Source organism: Canis lupus, chromosome 9, assembly GCF_003254725.2.
Source record: "Canis lupus dingo isolate Sandy chromosome 9, ASM325472v2, whole genome shotgun sequence".
NCBI classification, from domain to species: Eukaryota; Metazoa; Chordata; class Mammalia; order Carnivora; family Canidae; genus Canis; species Canis lupus.
Window position 1 is genome coordinate 49,334,513 of NC_064251.1, and position 17,430 is coordinate 49,351,942.

The 17,430-nt window shown below is 46.9% G+C and overlaps 1 protein-coding gene across 7 annotated transcripts in view; it reads right to left on the reverse strand.

The window, feature by feature from the left end:
- The window catches only part of EHMT1 (euchromatic histone lysine methyltransferase 1), a 144,487-nt gene that overhangs the window by 74,376 nt on the left and 52,681 nt on the right, over positions 1-17,430 (reverse strand). For 3 of the 7 annotated variants that reach the window (XM_035720408.2, XM_035720403.2, XM_035720405.2), the window contains exon 2: positions 5,095-5,161. The exons of 2 other annotated variants lie outside the window; for them this stretch is intronic. In XM_035720408.2, coding sequence (XP_035576301.1) covers positions 5,095-5,161 — 67 coding nt within the window. The remainder of the gene's footprint in view (positions 1-5,094; positions 5,162-17,430) is intronic. 2 more of the 7 variants (XM_035720406.2, XM_035720404.2) reach the window with 1 other exon arrangement.

The window sequence follows — 17,430 nt, forward strand, 5'->3', positions numbered from 1 at the left end:
GGCGCCTGGGTGGCTCAGTGGTTGAGCGTCTGCCTTTGGCTCAGAGTGTGATCCCGGGGTCCTGGGATTGAGTCGTGCATCAGGCTCCCCCTGCTTCTCCCTCTACTTATGTCTCTGCCTCTGTCTCTCATAAATAAATAAATAAATAAAGAAATAAATAAAATAAATAAATAAATCTTAAAAAAAAGACTAAACATACATATAGCATGTGATAGCAAATGTGCTCGTGGGCATTTATCCCAGCAAAATAAAAAGTTTTGTCAAATGAAAATGAATGTTCACAGCAGCTTTACTGCCACTGGATGAGAACTGGAAACAGCCCAGGTGCCCTTCAGGGCATAAATGGTCAAGAAAATATGGTGCAGCCACAGCACGCTACACTGCTCAGGAAAATAAAGAACTACTGATATGAAGAAACTCCACAAATCCCCCAGGAGATCCCACTGGATGAAAACAGTCCCAGAAGGTAACAATGAGTACGATACTACTTTTATGACACTTCTGGAATGACACACTACAGCCGCCAGGGGGCTGTGTGGGGGCCTCCTAGGTGACAAAGAGCTCCGGATCTCACTGTGGGAGGGGCTGCACACACACCCACAGGTGTGAGGGATACTCAGAGATAAACACATGTGCAAAGGAGGAAAATGAGGGAACCTGAGTAAGACAGAGACACCACCGATGCCAAAATCCTGCTTGAGCTATTATGCTGCAGTTCAGCAAGATGTCACGATTGGGAAAACTGGGTAAAGGGTACCTGGGATCTCTCTGCGTTAGTTCTTCTAACTGCATGTGGATCTAAAATTATCTCAAAATAAAGTTCAATTACAAAAGATAAAGTACACATCTATATACTAGCAAAGAACAATCGGAAAACAATATTTTAAACACACCATTTGTTTTTTTTTTTAAAGATTTTATTTATTCATTCATGAGAGAGAGAGAGAGAGAGAGAGAGGCAGAGACACAGGCAGAGGGAGAAGCAGGCTCCATGCAGGGAGCCGGACGTGGGACTCAATCCCGGGTCTCCAGGATCACATCCCGGGCTGCAGGCAGCGCTAAACCGCTGCGCCACCAGGGCTGCCCCTAAACACACCATTTGTAATAGCAGAAGCAAATACAAAATAATCAGGCAAGTCCTATACACTGAAAATGATAACGTGTGGCTAAAAAAAGTTTAAGAAAAATTAAATAAATCAAGATATAATAATATAATAAAATATCTTGTTCACAAATCAGAAGATTCGAGTCTTACATGTGAGCCAAGCAGCAGAACTCTGACCAGGCGAAGCAAAGAATTCTCAGTGACGGGCACTCAGCAGAGACCCCCAACGGCTAACATCATCCTAGTAGGAGTGAGCTACACCTGCTACCTAAGAAAAGTTTCTTACACAACAACAAACCGACCACTCATTGAAAGTTACTCTATTTCGGTACTAAAAATGCTTACAAGCAGGCTAGCACAAGGCCAAGCTTCTCTGCAGATTAATTAATCAAGTACCCTGGAAAAGCCAAACAATCTATTTGGGTGGAAAGAGTTAACCAAACATAATTTTGTGTTCAAGCCACCAACAATACAATTCAAAAAATCTAACCAAAATTACAGACATGTAAGAAAAAGGAGAGTCCATTAGGAAAAATCAGTCAATAAAACACCTGGCTGGCTCAGCCAGGGGCGTGTGTGACTCCTGATCTCAGAGATGTGAGTTCAAGCCCCAGATGGGGAGCAGAGATTACTTAAAAATCTTAAAAAGCTAAACCACAAACACCCAGGTCTGGCAGTGATGGTGGAAGGAGAAGGTATTGGCATTCCAGCAGCTGTTAGGGCAGGTACAGAATTTAAGGAAGGGTGAGAGCAGCTCAGACTGACAGGTAGCCCCCTGCAGCCGTTGTCCTAACCGTCAATAGGAGAGTGAGGATGATTCAACGGGGGAAAGAACATCTCGTTCCCAGGCTGGGACTGCTGGTGCCCATTTGCAAAAGAAGGAAGCCAGTAGACCCTACCTCACACTCCATGTACAAAAGTCAACTCAAAATGAATCAAAGACCTAACTATAAGAGATAAAACTATAAAACTCAAAGGAAAACACAGGCATAAATCTTTGTGACCATCTGTTAAGTAATGGTTTATTAGATGTTACACCAAAAGCAAAAACAACCAAAGAAATAACAGATCCACTGGACTTCATCAAAATTAAAACCTTCTGGGGGGCACCTGGGGGGCTCAGTCAGTTAAGTGTTTGCCTTCCATTCAGGTCATGATCTCAGGGTCCTGGGATCAAGCCCCACATCAGGCTCCCTGCTCAGTGGGGTCTGCTTCTCCCCCTCCCTCTCTGTCTCTCCCCCCTGGCTCATGCCTTCTCTCTCTCTCAAATAAATAAAATCTTAAAAAAAAAAAATTAAAAACCTCTGTGCTTCAAAGGACACTGTCAAACAAGTTAAAAGACAAGCCACAGAATGAGAAAATATTTGCAAGTCACATTATCAGATAAGGAATTTGTATCTAGAATATATAAAGAACTCTGACAATTGAACAATAAAAATTAATAACTAATTTAAAAAACAGGCAAAGGATCTAAATTGACACGTCTCCAAAAATACACAAAGGGCTAATAAGCACATCACTAATCATCTGGAAAATGCACATCAAAACCACAATGGGGGCAGCCCGGATGGCTCAGCAGCTTAGCGCTGCCTTCAGCCCAGGGCGTGATCCTGGAGACCCGGGATGGATGGAGTCCCACGTCGGGCTTCCAGCATGGAGCCTGCTTCTCCCTCTGCCTGTGTCTCTTCCTCTCTCTCTCTTTCTCTGTGTCTCTCATGAATAAATAAATAAAATCTTAAAAAAAAAAAACCCACAATGGGACACTACTTTGGTAGTACCCACTAGGACAACTCTCTTATCAAAATGACAGGTAATAACAAGTGTTGGCAGAAGTGGAAAAGCTGGACCCTCCACATGGCTGGTGAGAGTACAAAACGTGCACTTGCTGTGGCTCAGTCTAACAGTCCCTCAAGAGGAGTCAAGGCCTTAGTTCAAGGGCACCTGTCATTATTTATAGATAGCTTCTATTTGGAAAGGCCCTGAGGGTAGATGCAGAGGGAAGAAGAGCTGGAGACCATGGGTGTCCACAGAAGAGAGCACCTCAAGAAGTGGAGGGGAGCATGGCCCCAGGAATAAATCCAGAGACAGGTCTTCACAGGAGGGAAGATATGGGTGGGGGGAATAGTCGGGGTGGGGAGAAGCTCTGGGACGTGGCATGCCCCAGGGCTGGCCAGGGGGTACAGCACAGGGGAGCTGGCAGGCTGGATGAGGTACCCAGAGGCCCAAAGTCCACCAGGAAAGTGCCTGGCTGGATCAAACCTGAGCTGAGAGCCTCTAGAGAGCAGGCTTCTCCACAAGGAGGGAGGAGGGTTTGGAAACGGTCCAAAGAAGCAAAGCATGCACTTCCCAGTCTTCCCAACCCACCCTGCTCCCAGGAGCCCCCAAAACTCTACCAGAATCAGGAGCATTTGTGTTACAAACATGTATTCATACACCAAGCCATACCCCTACAAGGACAGCCCTGCCCTATGACCTGGGCCACTTGAGTGCCAGTGCTCCACCTTCACCCACTGTGACTCCTGGATGTGTGCATGGTGGTCACATGAGAAGGCAGCTACATGGATGTGAAAAGGTATCACAGCAGCTCCCAGACTGCCTGGGAAGCAGACAGGGGCTGTAGCAATGTGTGTTAGGCAGCCACCCTACAGCTCAGGAAAGGCACAGAAGAGCAGCCACCAGCAGGGGCTGCAAGGCGCTTCCTCGGCAGACCATCCTACCACCAGGGCACTCAGAGGCATACCCACCAAGACACACAGGACCACACTGGGACATGGCAGGCCAACCTGCAAGGCCCGGGGAGACGGGCCGCAGCTCTCTGCTTATCAGAGCTCTGTCCTCATCTCTCCTGCTGACGCACACACAGTGGTCTGAGCAGCCATAGCCAGCGCAACCTGCACACCATCATCTGTATGTCCTCAGAGGAGAGGTCTAGCTGCCAGTCTAACAGCCTGGATGACCTCGACCCAGCAGTGTACCCCATCTCAGCTTCCTCTCCTTAGAAGAAGAGAGGCAGAATCACACATCACTGGGCTGGGATACAGCCGAAACACCCAAGTGCTTGGAGCAGCACCCAACGTCAGAGAAGACGACAGTCACGATCCCGGGCAGGTTCCTCCTATGCAACCTTATGGGGAGCTGGTGGGATGATGGGATGATACGCTGTTCATCTGCTCAGCTCCATTGGCCACACAGAAGTCCAGGGCTGCTTGCCCATCTTCCCTGACGGACATAGCCAAGCAGAACCCAGTGTCTGCACCACTCCTGAGCCATCAACCTCGTGGTGTCCAATCAGGATGCAGCTCTCCAAAGTGAACTTCTCAGCAGCCCCCACATGGCTCATGTGTGACACAGTGGGACTCACCTGTCATGGTGTGTTCCACAGCCCTAACCAACAAGAGTAGAGTGCCTCCTACCACGGCTCCTCACAGGGCTACCCTCTGCAGCCTCCCTGCACCTCCTGGCAAATCCGTGGTTTTCCCAGCCTCTGGTTTTACCTTGTCCAGAATGCCATACAAATGGAATGACAAAACATATGGCCTGTGGGTCTAGCCCCCTTCACTTAGCAAAACATGCTCAGTACAATCTGTGCTGCTGTGAAAGTGAAGTTGTTCCTTCTTCTGAGTTGCTAAGCACTGCCCACTGTAGACACACCACAGGCTGTAACCAGGTGATGGGCACCTGAGTGCTTTCAGCTTTGAGTGATAAGAATAAAGCTGCCATAAACTTCCACGTGGCCCTTCCCACTTTGAGTTTTCTGGGTACACTTGAAGACAAGAATCTACCAGGTGTTTGCTTTTCATTTTTTGGTATGAATTCCCTTCTCTAGCAGGCCTCGTGTGTGTGCTTGTGTCCATCTGGGAATGGGAGATAGGAGGCCACACGGTAACCCAGGTGAAAGCCAACAAGCCAGGAACGAGGGACGGGTGAGGAGATGCCAGAGCGCTAGGTCTTCTGGCCACTTCTCCTGCAGGAGCAAACTGTGCCCTTACCTTCCCTCAGCAGCTCTGTTTTCATGCAGCAATCCTGCTTCGTCTCCCCCTTCGCCGGAACTGCCTGCTAAAGAAGAAACAGCCATCAGCCTGGATTCACCCACAGGCAGACTAAGCAATTTGCTTGCCAACATGACTCCTCAAGATGGATGTCGTATCTGGATCCAGATAAAAACTCACTATCAGATGACTGGACAGGGCATATTTAAGCTGGCAGATAACACAGCCACCTCCAGGAGGAAGGATGACGTCCAGAAACCAGCCCAAGGAAACTTCTACCTTAGCTGTATTTTTGAAGATAGTCTTTTTAATAATAAGAATGTGTTCATGCATTACTTACATAATTAGAAATCTCAAAGGTTTTGGTTGTTATAGGAATGCTATAAATGATATCAAAGTGCATTCTGCTGCTGATGATAATTCATCTAAGTATTTCAAATGTCTAACAACCTACAAAAAATTACAGAAATGGATAAATCAAGAAAATTCAATAAAAACGTGAATCCTTAAACATTTGCTGTACTATGCAGAGGCATGAATTACCTCTTGGTAATTCATTCAAAGGTCTCTTGGAATTGCTTTTTAAAACTTCCTGCCTTTGGGAGGCTTAGAGTCTGGGTGAAGTGGGTGTAAACACACAAAACACTCCTGACTGGGTCCCTCCAGGTATAGCAGCAGCCACCACCATGAGTCCATGGAGAAGAGGGGAGATGCAGACCCTCCAGGCTCCCCACTTAAGGGTTTCAGAATCTAAGGGCACAACCTCCATAACAACTAACATCTGGAATGTGTTCTCCAAAAGACACCACAACACATTCTCAGAACATTGCTACAGAACCTTGAGCTAGTGCCCTAACCCTGTGGCCCTGGACCACCAAACCACCTCAAGGACGCACTGCAGCCTCCCACCCCATGAGACCCCTTCTTCCCTAGTACTTCCAGAATGCTCCCACCTGCAGCTCCTAAACAGAGCTAACTTCATCTCCCCAGGTACGCAGGACAAGAGGGGGTACAAGCCTGCCACCATCCGACCTTTCCCTGGAGAGCCACATGTGGCTCCACTGGTGGTTTTCAAAGTGGAACCCCTTCTGAAATCCATCTCTTAACCACTCCTGCCACAGGAAGCCAGAATTCACAGTGCCAGGCACCAAGGAAAGATCCAGGGGCTTCCTCCCAGAAAGTGGGGCATCAGATTGGATATGTTCCCCTCAAACTCCAGGGTCTTCCCAGCTGACTAAGGAGCAGCAAAGCCACAGGACCCAGCCTCTGCTGCCCTTCCACACTCTGCCCCCAGCCCCGAACCCTGCCTTTTTGCCCCCTTGGTGCCCGCCACCATCAGACACACCATCCACCAACATAAAAACTCTGGGTTCCACAGGAGAGGCTTGTCAGATAACAATGTGCACCATGCACAAGGAACCCATGAGCGTGTGGCATGATCACTGGTGCCCTTCTAAGAGGACCCAGTACAAGAAAGGCCACTGGCTCCACATCCACGTCTGCTTTCCGCCTGGGAGGATGCTCTGCAACAGCCTAAACACACAACCAGTATCTCCTGCATGAATAAAGGAGGCAGAGTGGCAGCCACTCTAATAATCCCTCATGGGTGAGGGCAGAAGAGGGCACTGCCAGCTTGCACATCTAGAAGTCCAGAGGCCCAGAGGTTGAGCCCAGGTGATGAGCTCAGCCCACGATCAGAGCAGGAACAACAAAATCCAGATGCTCTCTGTGCACTGAGCTTATGTGTATGAGCAAAAGGGAACATGGTCTTTGTCACCTTTTCAAAAGGGCTAACAACCTACAAAATGGCCACCAAACCAAGAGAGGGCTGGAAACAGAACATGCGGCCCAAACCAGTAACACAGTCCAGTACTGGCAGCAGAACCGAACAGAACTTCCATGCCGACTTCGAGCCCTGCCATCTCCAGCCCAAGGTGCAGGCTGTGGAGATCCTGACAGGACAAGGTGGGTGGGCGGGTGGCCTGAGCTCCACAGCAGGATGAGGAGGGGGATACTGGCTCCAGATGCACGAACAAGGTAGGGAGAAAGGAAGCAGACACAGCATGTACAGTGGAAGTTCTGGGTGCTGCAAAGGAAGCAAGGACACTCTGGCAGCAACAAGCACAGGAGGCACAGAATCTGGGTTCCTCGCTACCATTTCCCATCAAGAGAAAAGAGGCTCTGGGAAGACAGGACCGATTCCAGGTGGGGGTGAGGAACGTTCCAGACTCTCAGACTCCAAAATCACCAGGTGCTGTATCATGGTCGTCCACCATCCTATCTCTGGCCCTGAGATTTCCCACCAGTGGAGTAGAAGCCTTCTGCCCATCTACAGATGTAGGTGGCTATACCTGGGCTGGCAAAGACTGACCCTGGGCACCGGGCAGACGCAGATCTGAGATCACCGAACAACCACTAGTGAGACAGCCTCACAGGGCTGGCCTGCACATGTTTCCATCTTGAATCAACTATCAAGGTTTAAAAGTAGGAGAGTTTACAAAGAATCTGGGTTTACAGAGTCTGGAAAAATGAGAGGCTATAACACCACCAGTGTAGCCCAAGGATGTGCTCTTGGAGTCCCCAATGTGCTGAGCCCTTGACACCCCTCCACGTGGACCTGGGGAAACTCTCTCCTGTCCTGCCCTGCCTTACCTGCCCCAATGATCTGCCTGCCCTTGAAGCTTATCAGCAGCACCTGACTTGACCCCGTCCCTCTCAAGATCTGGTCTTGGCCATGCATCTCAGCAAGGCGGGCTGGGGGACCACAGCATCTAACCCTAGCGCCTGCACCTTACCCCCTCTGCCAGCCAATCACAGCTCCATTCCAACCTCCTCCAGCCCACACCCACTCTCAAACAGTTCTTTGGGGTCCTGAGTTTCTGCCAGGGGTCCAAGAGGTCAAAGCTATCTTCGTTATTAGGACCCACATGCCTGCTTTGCTGTGCTTACTTGGGCATCTTAGTAGGAGTCAAGATGGCACACCAAATTAAACTCCTAGGTGATTAAATCCTTCAATGCTGTGCACTCAGAGAGGTAAAGCCAACTTCACCTGAGAATGCCCTTGGTGAAGCAGTGAGATCAGCAATCTCCCCATTGGCCTTCTCACAAAGGCAAGGGAAGAAAGGTACACAAGCAGCGATCTAGGGCTGCCGGTGGCTCAGGAAAGGGCAGGGGCTGGGCTGAGTGTCAATCACTGGGCATCTGCATTTGGAAGAACTGGCAAGATCTATGGCAATGCAGCCTGGGCATCTGCCAACAGTTTCTCAAAATAAACACAGTAATAAGCCTGTGACCTCAAAGAAAACCAACAGTGTGTGTTGCCAATGTTAAAATTCTGGCTTCTGAGTGGAAATGAGAATTTTGGTAAATGTGTGTCTGCCTCCATGAGCCTGACAACTGCCCAATACTTAAAGAATTTTGATGACAGAGGAAATGTTATTAAAAGAATACAATTTTTTGATATTGGATAATGAAATGTGTCAACATTTGGAAGACCTCCATAAACTTAGTGAGCCAGTGTTTCCCAAATGAGCAATACCTAATCTTTAAAACCACACACGGGTGAAAGGCGCATTAAGATGCAAGGCAGACAGACCATGGGCTTAAACCCCGTAAGGAAGAAAGGCCCTCGATGCTGCTTCAGCCCCATCAGTTTTGGCCTACTATACCAAGCAAAACATCCAGAATTATCTAACAGGCTCAAAATATACCTGTCTATGTGAGGCCAGATTTTCTTCATATATTGCAACCAAACAACACATCCCCTCGGTCAGAAGCCAGACATGAGATATACCAACCTATAAAGCAATGCCAGTCTTCTGAGCTTTTTGTTTTAGAAAAGTTATTTTTCATGGAAATTATTTACCTTAACATGTAAACATTTCACATGTTTACTTTTGTTATTTTTAAGTAAATACATTTTTTTTTAAGCTTCAGTTCTAATTTTTGTTTTGGTAAGCACCAAGAGATAGAACCCACATAAATAAGAGCCCTCTGGGGTCCTAAGTAGATTTTAAGAGAGTTGCGTGGGCTTGAAGCTAATGCCCCACAGCAAGGACACCAAGCCCACCATATCACAGGCCTGCTGAAAAAAATCACCTCCAGAAAAACACCAGGGCTCTCACTGTCCTGAGACACGCCCAAGGCCAGCGCGGCACAGCAGTGTTTTACTCACAAATGCACCTACAAACCTACCCTTTTCCTCTCCTCACTGTCAGCCACATGTCCCAGCCATGAAATTAAGTTTCACGACTTCTTCCCCCAAAAAACTGTTTTAAGACCATGATGTAACACACTTTCAAATAATGCTAGAAATATCCACTATTTGGTTCTGTATCTATTTGATTGCATTCAGGAATCTTCTGACAAGCACGAACTAACATGTCAGGCTGTGGACAAGCGTTTAGAGCCAAAAACAAAACATCAACATCTCTGCCTTGTCCGTACCTCTTAGTCTTAAAACCCAAGCATCATCCTTGCTCATTACTCCAAGTGGACCACTGATGATGGCCCAGGACAGAGGAGGAAGGAAAGGGGAACATGGAGGATGAAGAGAAAGCCTCCAGGGGTAGGCTTCTGCCCTGCACCCTCTTCTATTCCTCATTCTTCACCTCACCAAGGCTGCTTGGGGACCTACAGTCAAACAGGAGCTAGGACCTAGAACTCAGAACTGCCAGCACTAACAGTTCTTTCACTTGTCTATCTAGGCTTGCATTATAACAAATGCCCAACTAGAACAGTGCTGTGATGGCCACAGACCAAAACGCCATAGTGGGCAGGAGGAGGCATTGTACAAAGCCTATCCAGGATGTGATCAGAACAACAGAGCAAGTCTTCCAGGAAAGGTAGAATCGAAAAATGGAGTCCACCTGGCATGCACCTGGTGTGCTGCAGGTGGGTCTGACCTTCTAGGAAATGACATTCTGCTCTTCTGAATGTCCACCTAATACACTAAAGCACTGATGTGGATGGAAAAAAAAAAGAAGGAAAACTGTCTAATCGTTGATTACGATACGATATACACAAAAATCTAGGACACCCCACATGTCCCGGGGGTGAAGCAGAACCTGAGCCCATGCTGGACTTCCTAGGCCAAGTCCACACCCAGCAATCAGGGCAACTGGCACTACAAGCTGTCCAAGCCATGGAAGTTCAGCTGTAACACAAATCATTGTTTTAGTCTAAGCATGTTTACCTGAACTTCAAATGTAACTAGGTACCCTGTATTTTTTATTTGCTGAATTTAGCAACCCTGCTCTGAGTCCATGGGAGTCCATGAAAGACAGAAAGAGTCTAGGTCTCTGTAATTCTGAAGTGGCAATGCTGACTGACTGACTGACTTATTTATTTAAGTCAGGGGTGGGGGGCACAGGGCAGGAGAGATAGCATCTCAAGGGGGCTCCCTGCTCAACACAGAGCCCAAAGCAGGGCTCAATCTCAAGACCCTGAGATCACGACTGAGCAAAAATCAAGAGTCAGATGCTTAACCGACTGAGTCACCTAGGTGCCCCATTTTTAAAAATATTTATTTTGCTGACATTTTCAAAAGGTGGTACTCTCTGCTGTGTGAAATCCTATTCCTAAGAAAAAAAAGAATTATTAACAAAATAATTTCTTCACAGAGAACAGATGACAGAAGAAAATAAAATACAGAGAAAAAACCCAGGGGCACCTGGGTGGCTCAGCGGTTGAGCATCTGCCTTTGGCTCAGGTTGTGATCCCAGGGTCCTGGGATCGAGTCCCACATCGGGCTCCCTACAGGGAGCCTGTTTCTCCCTTGCCTGTGTCTCTGCCTCTCTCTGTGTGTCTCTCATGAATAAATAAAATCTTAAAAAAAGAAAAAAAAAGACCAAAGACATTATAAAGTCTTATTCTAGGGTTTCAGATATCCTCACCAATTTAACCCTACTCTGACACTTTCTCAGATGCCCACAGCCCTAAGGTCCCTATGGCCTTGGCCTGGACCCTGCCCATCTCAAGTGTGCAGGATGGGCGCAGTATGATCTGCACAAGGACACAGCTGTGACCTCTGCCACCAACACACACCTACCTTACATCCTCAACAGCACATTTCATGCAGCCGAGACCCCTCTACTCCACAAAAAAAACAAAGCAGCAGCTAAAGTACAGTCAAGCAACCAACCAATTCTAACCACACAATATTACAGAGAGTACTTCCCAGGAAAAACACTTAGGTTTTTGTTTTTTAAGACAAAAAAGCAAGGGGCGCAGGGGAAGGGGAAATGCCAAGATGTAAAGACCACGAAAGTAGCATCTACTCTCTAGGTGAACACTAGTACCTAGAGTGGCTGTGTCCATTCTAAGCACGTCAGATTCTTCTCAGCAACACAGGATGAAGAGGGCCCTGGCACATGGGGATACATGTGGACATAACCTAGGTTTCAGCTAGAAAGAACCTACTCCAAGTTTGTACAGCACCATTACTGGATGTGGTATGTCCCTCCTTTTAAATGTGATCATGGGGCACCTGGGGGGTTCAGTCAGTGAAGCATCTGCTTCAGCGTCTGTCATGATCCCAGGGTCCTGGGATCGAGTCCCATGTCGGGCTCCCTGCTCAGCAGGGAGCCTACTTCTCCCTCTCCTTCTGCTCTCAGCTGGTGCTCTCTCAAATAAATAAATACAGAATTTTTTAAGCTGTTTAATGTAATCATCAAATAAGCCTGTACCAATCATTTACAACTTAAATAACACAATCTGTAGGTAAAACAACCTACCCCTCTGTGACATGTTAAAGTGAATGCATTTCCTTCTCAGAACAGACTAGGACTTCTGCTTTGCCACTCAGAACAGCATTGCTTTTTGTCCACAAGAGGTGCTTCTCCTTTGTCAGTGGACAAGAAATGACCACATCAAATGTAACTCTTCATAATACAGTTAACTTCAATTTTATTATATTTTATTTCAGATACTTTTTTTTAAAAGATAATTTCTGCTACTCAAACAGTATAAATTACAAAGGGTAAGATTTTTTGTAGAACCTTCGTTACTACAACACACAATGTGTATCTAACTGTCCACCCCTGTGAGCCTCCTCTTCAGCACCTGGGATGCCCAGGGCCTTCCAACACAGATGAAGAGCCTTAGACACAAGGTTAGTAGTGTGCCCAAGGCCATGCAGCAAACCCTGCACATGAAGTTCCAAACCCACTTTCCTGAGGCTCAGCATCCCAGGTGCCTGCCCCATTGGTTTCTACCACACTGCTCACTTTTTTTTTTTTTTTTAAATAATGACTAGTGGGGAAAGATAGAAACTCTGACATTACTCCTTAGAAGATTCCTGTAATTTGGAACACCTGGGTGGCTCAGCAGGTGAGCATCTGCCTTTGGCTAAGGGCGTGGTCCCAGGGTCCTGGGATGAGTCCTGCATCGGGTTCCCTGCAGGGAGCCTGCTTCTCCTGCCTGTGTCTCTGCCTCTCTCTGTGCTTCTCATGAATAAATAAATAAAATCCTAAAAAAAAAAAAAAAAAAAAAAAATTCCTAAAATTCTAAGACAAATAAAGGCTGGATAAACTTTTGGATAATCTGTATTAAAGGTATTCAAAGACAAGCCCATAAGACCAAATACTGTTACCAATTTAAACTCTAAAGACATGGCAGAAAGAACCATGCAACGTTGTATCAGCTCTACATTAGGACTGGCCTTTGGCTCAGTGAAGGAAAGCCTCCAGTGAACCCTGGAGTCTGGACAAGGGCTAAGCCCCCAACACCAGCCCAGGCTCAGCCCACCTCATCCACAGCTAGATACCTCTCGAAGGTTACACAAATAGTGTCCACATCACAGGAACAAGCCAAGGGCCACAGTAATGATCATTCTGGGTAAACTCTGCTTAAGCGGCTATTATTTCCCCCACCACGTCTCTGCATGACCAGCATGAGGTATGGGCTAATCCTGGATAGTGGAAGCTTGGCAGGTGCCTTCCCACCCAGATCAGGCCCATTTACTCAGGTGGAACCACGAGAAGCAGAGAGCAGTCTGCAAGGAAAAGTTACAAGGGAGAAAAGAGAATTGTCTATCTCAGGGCTCTTTGGGTCACTTTTCCAGAAAGCTCTGTTCTCTCAGGAGAGCTGAATTACCAAAGCCCAATTGTTAATCTGGCTTTCTTGACAAAGACGTAACTGTGCAAACTACTCTGGAAATGAGTGCCTTCTCACAAAATCACTTTAACTCCCCAAACGCAATACAAATGATCTGAAGGAAAGCCTCTATTCTCGACATAAGGATCCAACCACAAAAAGTAATCTTATTTATGAGAGTAAAGTGAAACCCTTAAAGTCAACAGAAATTTAAAACTGATTCCAAATAGTCTGTCCATGGGACAGCCCCACTGGTGACGACGCCAGACTGGCCCCGAGGCTGGTGCACAGGCCATTGGCAGAAGCAGATTGCACAAAAACTTCACCAGTCAGTTCCATAACACAGAGGTCACCACAGACACCAAAGCCAATGTGGAAACATGCTGGCGCACAGACCTCAAAGCCTGCTGTATGTACGCTGAGACTGTGCTGGGTCTTCTGGGTCACCCCTTGGGCCTGAAACCTGCTCTCCTGGGCCTGGCAGCACCACATTTCCAAGGCCCCTTCCATGGAGAGCGGCAGCCTTCTCATGGTTCCCTCCAGGCTGAAGCCACCCTGAATCCACATACCAGCATCCACGCACCTGTGTTATTCTGTGTTCTTCAGAACTCCTATCTCAAGGATGCACATTGAGGTTAACTCTAACTGCAACACACACACACATACATCTTCAGTTTGAAAGGAGCCAAAGCCATTTCAGAAAGAATCTGAGAGATGCTGAGCAGCATGGCTGCTAGTAGTAGAACCAGGTCAAGAGCTCCTGGTGCTACGTGGGGAGGGGGAATAGGGCCCACATCCTCCCACGCAACTGCCATCTCCTCAGTGCAGCCTCAAAACACCCCTACCCTGTGGGGGGGTGGCAGCTGCCAACTTTCACATGTTATCTACCAGAGCTATAAAGATACCTGACAACGCCAACATACTAAGAAAAAAGGAAAGGAAAATACCTCTCTAAACAAACATCTTCCAAGTACATGCCTGCTGGACTTATCTTTGTGATTCCAGAGGTGACCCTGCTCTTACATTTCACAATGAGGAAGCTCTGGAAAGATAGGCCCTTCTCCCCCAAAAGAGAGCGCTGCTCACAGGCTTTCGTGACCCCACCACTGGAGACCACCTGAGGCATCCAGCACACAGGGGAGACAAAGAGGGTCTTCTCTCCCTAAGGGGGTAGGGGGGATGTAGCTCCAGCCACAGACAGAGAAATGCCAATTCTCACCTGCCATTTGCTCTTCTCTGCTTTAGATCTCTGCTCAAGATCTGGACTCTGGTCTTCTGGACTCTGGACCATGTCTTCTCCTCAAGAACTGCATTAAAGCCAGTACAACACTTTTTCAACACCAAACGGGTTCCCAAAGATGGGACGATTCTTATGTTCAGGAAACTTGTGAGATGTAGAACACTATCTGCCCACCCCCTAATTTTCAACTGGTTTCCACATACCAATTTCACTAGCTAATTATCAAAAGGGTGGGGAGAAAAAGAATTAATCCTTTCAATATCTGATAGATTTCCTTTTCCCTCTTTTGTCTTTTTGTTTTTTCCCTTTGGCAGCAAAAGGAGTTAGTTCCTAAATTTGGAAAATACAATTACGATCCAAAGTAGCCCCAGAAATTACATTTAAGGGACTGTGAAATATCAGATTCCCTTTCCATCTGCTGCTTAACCCTTAACTGGCCTCTCTGCAAAGGAGAAAACCAAAGGCATTATATGCTTCCGTTCCCTTGATCTAGAACGCTCTTCGCTACTGTGGTTTTCCAAAGAGCCAGACCGACTGAACACCTCACAACACACCTCTCTAACAAGTGATACTGTCATTCCTCCACGAGAGATGGACCATGGTCCCTCACCTTTAACAAGATGGGCCTTTGGACAGCCTGGAGCTGAGACTGTGGCTCAAGTGAGCTCCACAGTGTAAGACCAGATCACACACATCAGCATGGCTCTGCACAGCATGAGAAGCCCCAGCTGTGGCCACCAGTGGGCACTCCAGCCAGCAGCCAACAGAACCAGCACCAAGCACCAGAAGTGCATGCAAACAGGCTTTGGGAGGACACAGCACCCCCAGTGTTAAGTTTTCCAGCTGAGGCCCGAGGCTCATGGACCAGAAAAAGGCCATCGCACTGCTGCCCTACCTGAACTGCTGGCCTCACAAGGGATAAGCAGCAGTTACTGCTGTTTTGAAGCACTCCATTTCATGGTAGTATGCTAAGCAGGAACAGACAACTCCAACAGTGCCCTTCTCCTTTGTGTCCCTTCCAGAGTCACAACAACCGAGGTCGGACCCCTGTGGAACTTGATTTCCAGAGAAGACGCAACACACTGCAAAATGAAGCAGGCACTGTGGGCACCTGTGGGGAGCGCATGGGCCTCCCCCACCCAGAACCCCAGATCCATGACCCCAGCACCCTAAGTTTCCATGAGTAAAGCACCTGGATCCTTTCAGGCCTGTGGAGGAAAACCAAAAAACCAACCACAACCAGAACAAGCTTGTGAGATGTAACTGGCCAAGTGCTAGGCTAGAACAGGTACCTGTACTGAGAGGATAAACCGGGGGCTGGGGGTCACACAACGTTCACTTTCAGTCTAAGTTTCCATGCAATGAAGATGTTCACCTATATTTCTTATCATGAAGAAATATGCTGATTTTCTAGTCTATACATCAGTCTCTTATGAATTCAGACAGTGCAATCACCACAATTTAGTTTACTTAGAAAATCAAGTTTCTAGACCTGCAAAGGTAACACCTGCCTTCCACGGGGACCCTCTGCCCGCTCACCACGTTAACAGCTCCTACCTTACACAGCAGTGCAGTGGGGTCTCTACATGGCTAAGCAGCTGACTGGTGGTGGGTCTAAGTGTACCTGGTGCCATTAGGTGCTCATGGGGCACACAATACAACACTGTGGAATTGGAAACATCTACTCCATCTCCCCTAATTTAATTTGGAGTAAATGAAGATGAAAATTCATGGAGTCCATTAGAAATCAGGATGCCTCACCGGTAGGAGGCACGGAGTGGAGACAACAGGACCATAGGACATAGCAGTTGGCCGTGTGCTTCATGCAGACCCAAGCAGGCCTGTCCACCAGCGACACCCTCCTCCAGCACAGTGACTCAGCACACTGAGAGACACCCTATAAACCAGAGGAATTCAGTTCCACTCAAAAGATCTAACTCTTATTTCTCAGTTTCAACCAAATTTCTCATAGTATAAAACTATCACGGGGGGAGGAAGAGAGGTAATCATGCAAAGTGGTATCATTTGTTAAACCTTAGATTATCAAAATAAAAAGCAAAATGGGCAACACGGCTCATATATACATTTGCCCTAAAAAATTCAGGAACAGGATCCCTGGGTGGTTTAGCGCCTGCCTTCGGCTCAGGGTGGGATACTGGAGTTCCGAATACTGGAGTCCATGTACTGAAGTCCGTGATCCTGGAACCCACATCGGGTTCCCTGCACGGAGCCTGCTTCTCCCTCTGCCTATGTCTCTGCCTCTCTCTCCTTCTCTCTCTGTATGTCTCATGAATAAATAAATAAAATCTTTTAAAAAAATTCAGTAACAGAAATCCACAATGCGGGACATTCTGCAAGACTACTAACATAGTTTCCTCATCACAACGGATCAGGGAGTGGGGAGACGGGACTGTTCCAGATAGCAAACATAACCACCAAATGCAAAGTGTGGATTCTGCTAGGACCATCTGATTTGAACAAATCCATCTATAAAATGACATTTTGACATAATTAGAAGGAAATTTAAAAGTAGTTAGATGATACCAAATAATTACTTCAAATTTTGTTGTGTGAAAACAACTTTGTAGTTATGTGAAAGATGTATTTAAGTAGGTTCCATGCCCAACGTGGAGCCCAACGTAGGGCTTGAACTCACGACTCTGAGATCAAGACCTGAGCTGAGATCAAAAGTGGGACACTAAACTAACTGAGTCACAACCAGGTGCTCCAGATGTCTGCATTTTTAAAGATACAGAATCAGAGTTGAGAGGTGAAAATTTCATGACACCTGTGTTATGCTTTAAGCTATCTTAACAAAAAGGAAAAGGTAGAGAAGGAAAGAAAGAAGATAGGAACCATGTGGCAAAATCTTGACAATGATCACAGAATTGTAAGTTGTCTACTTTGCATTATGATGGAAATTTAAACTCTTCATAAAATCATAATGAAAATCTAGTTCTAAAATACAGATGACATCTGTATCAAAAAAGGAAAAGTGAGCA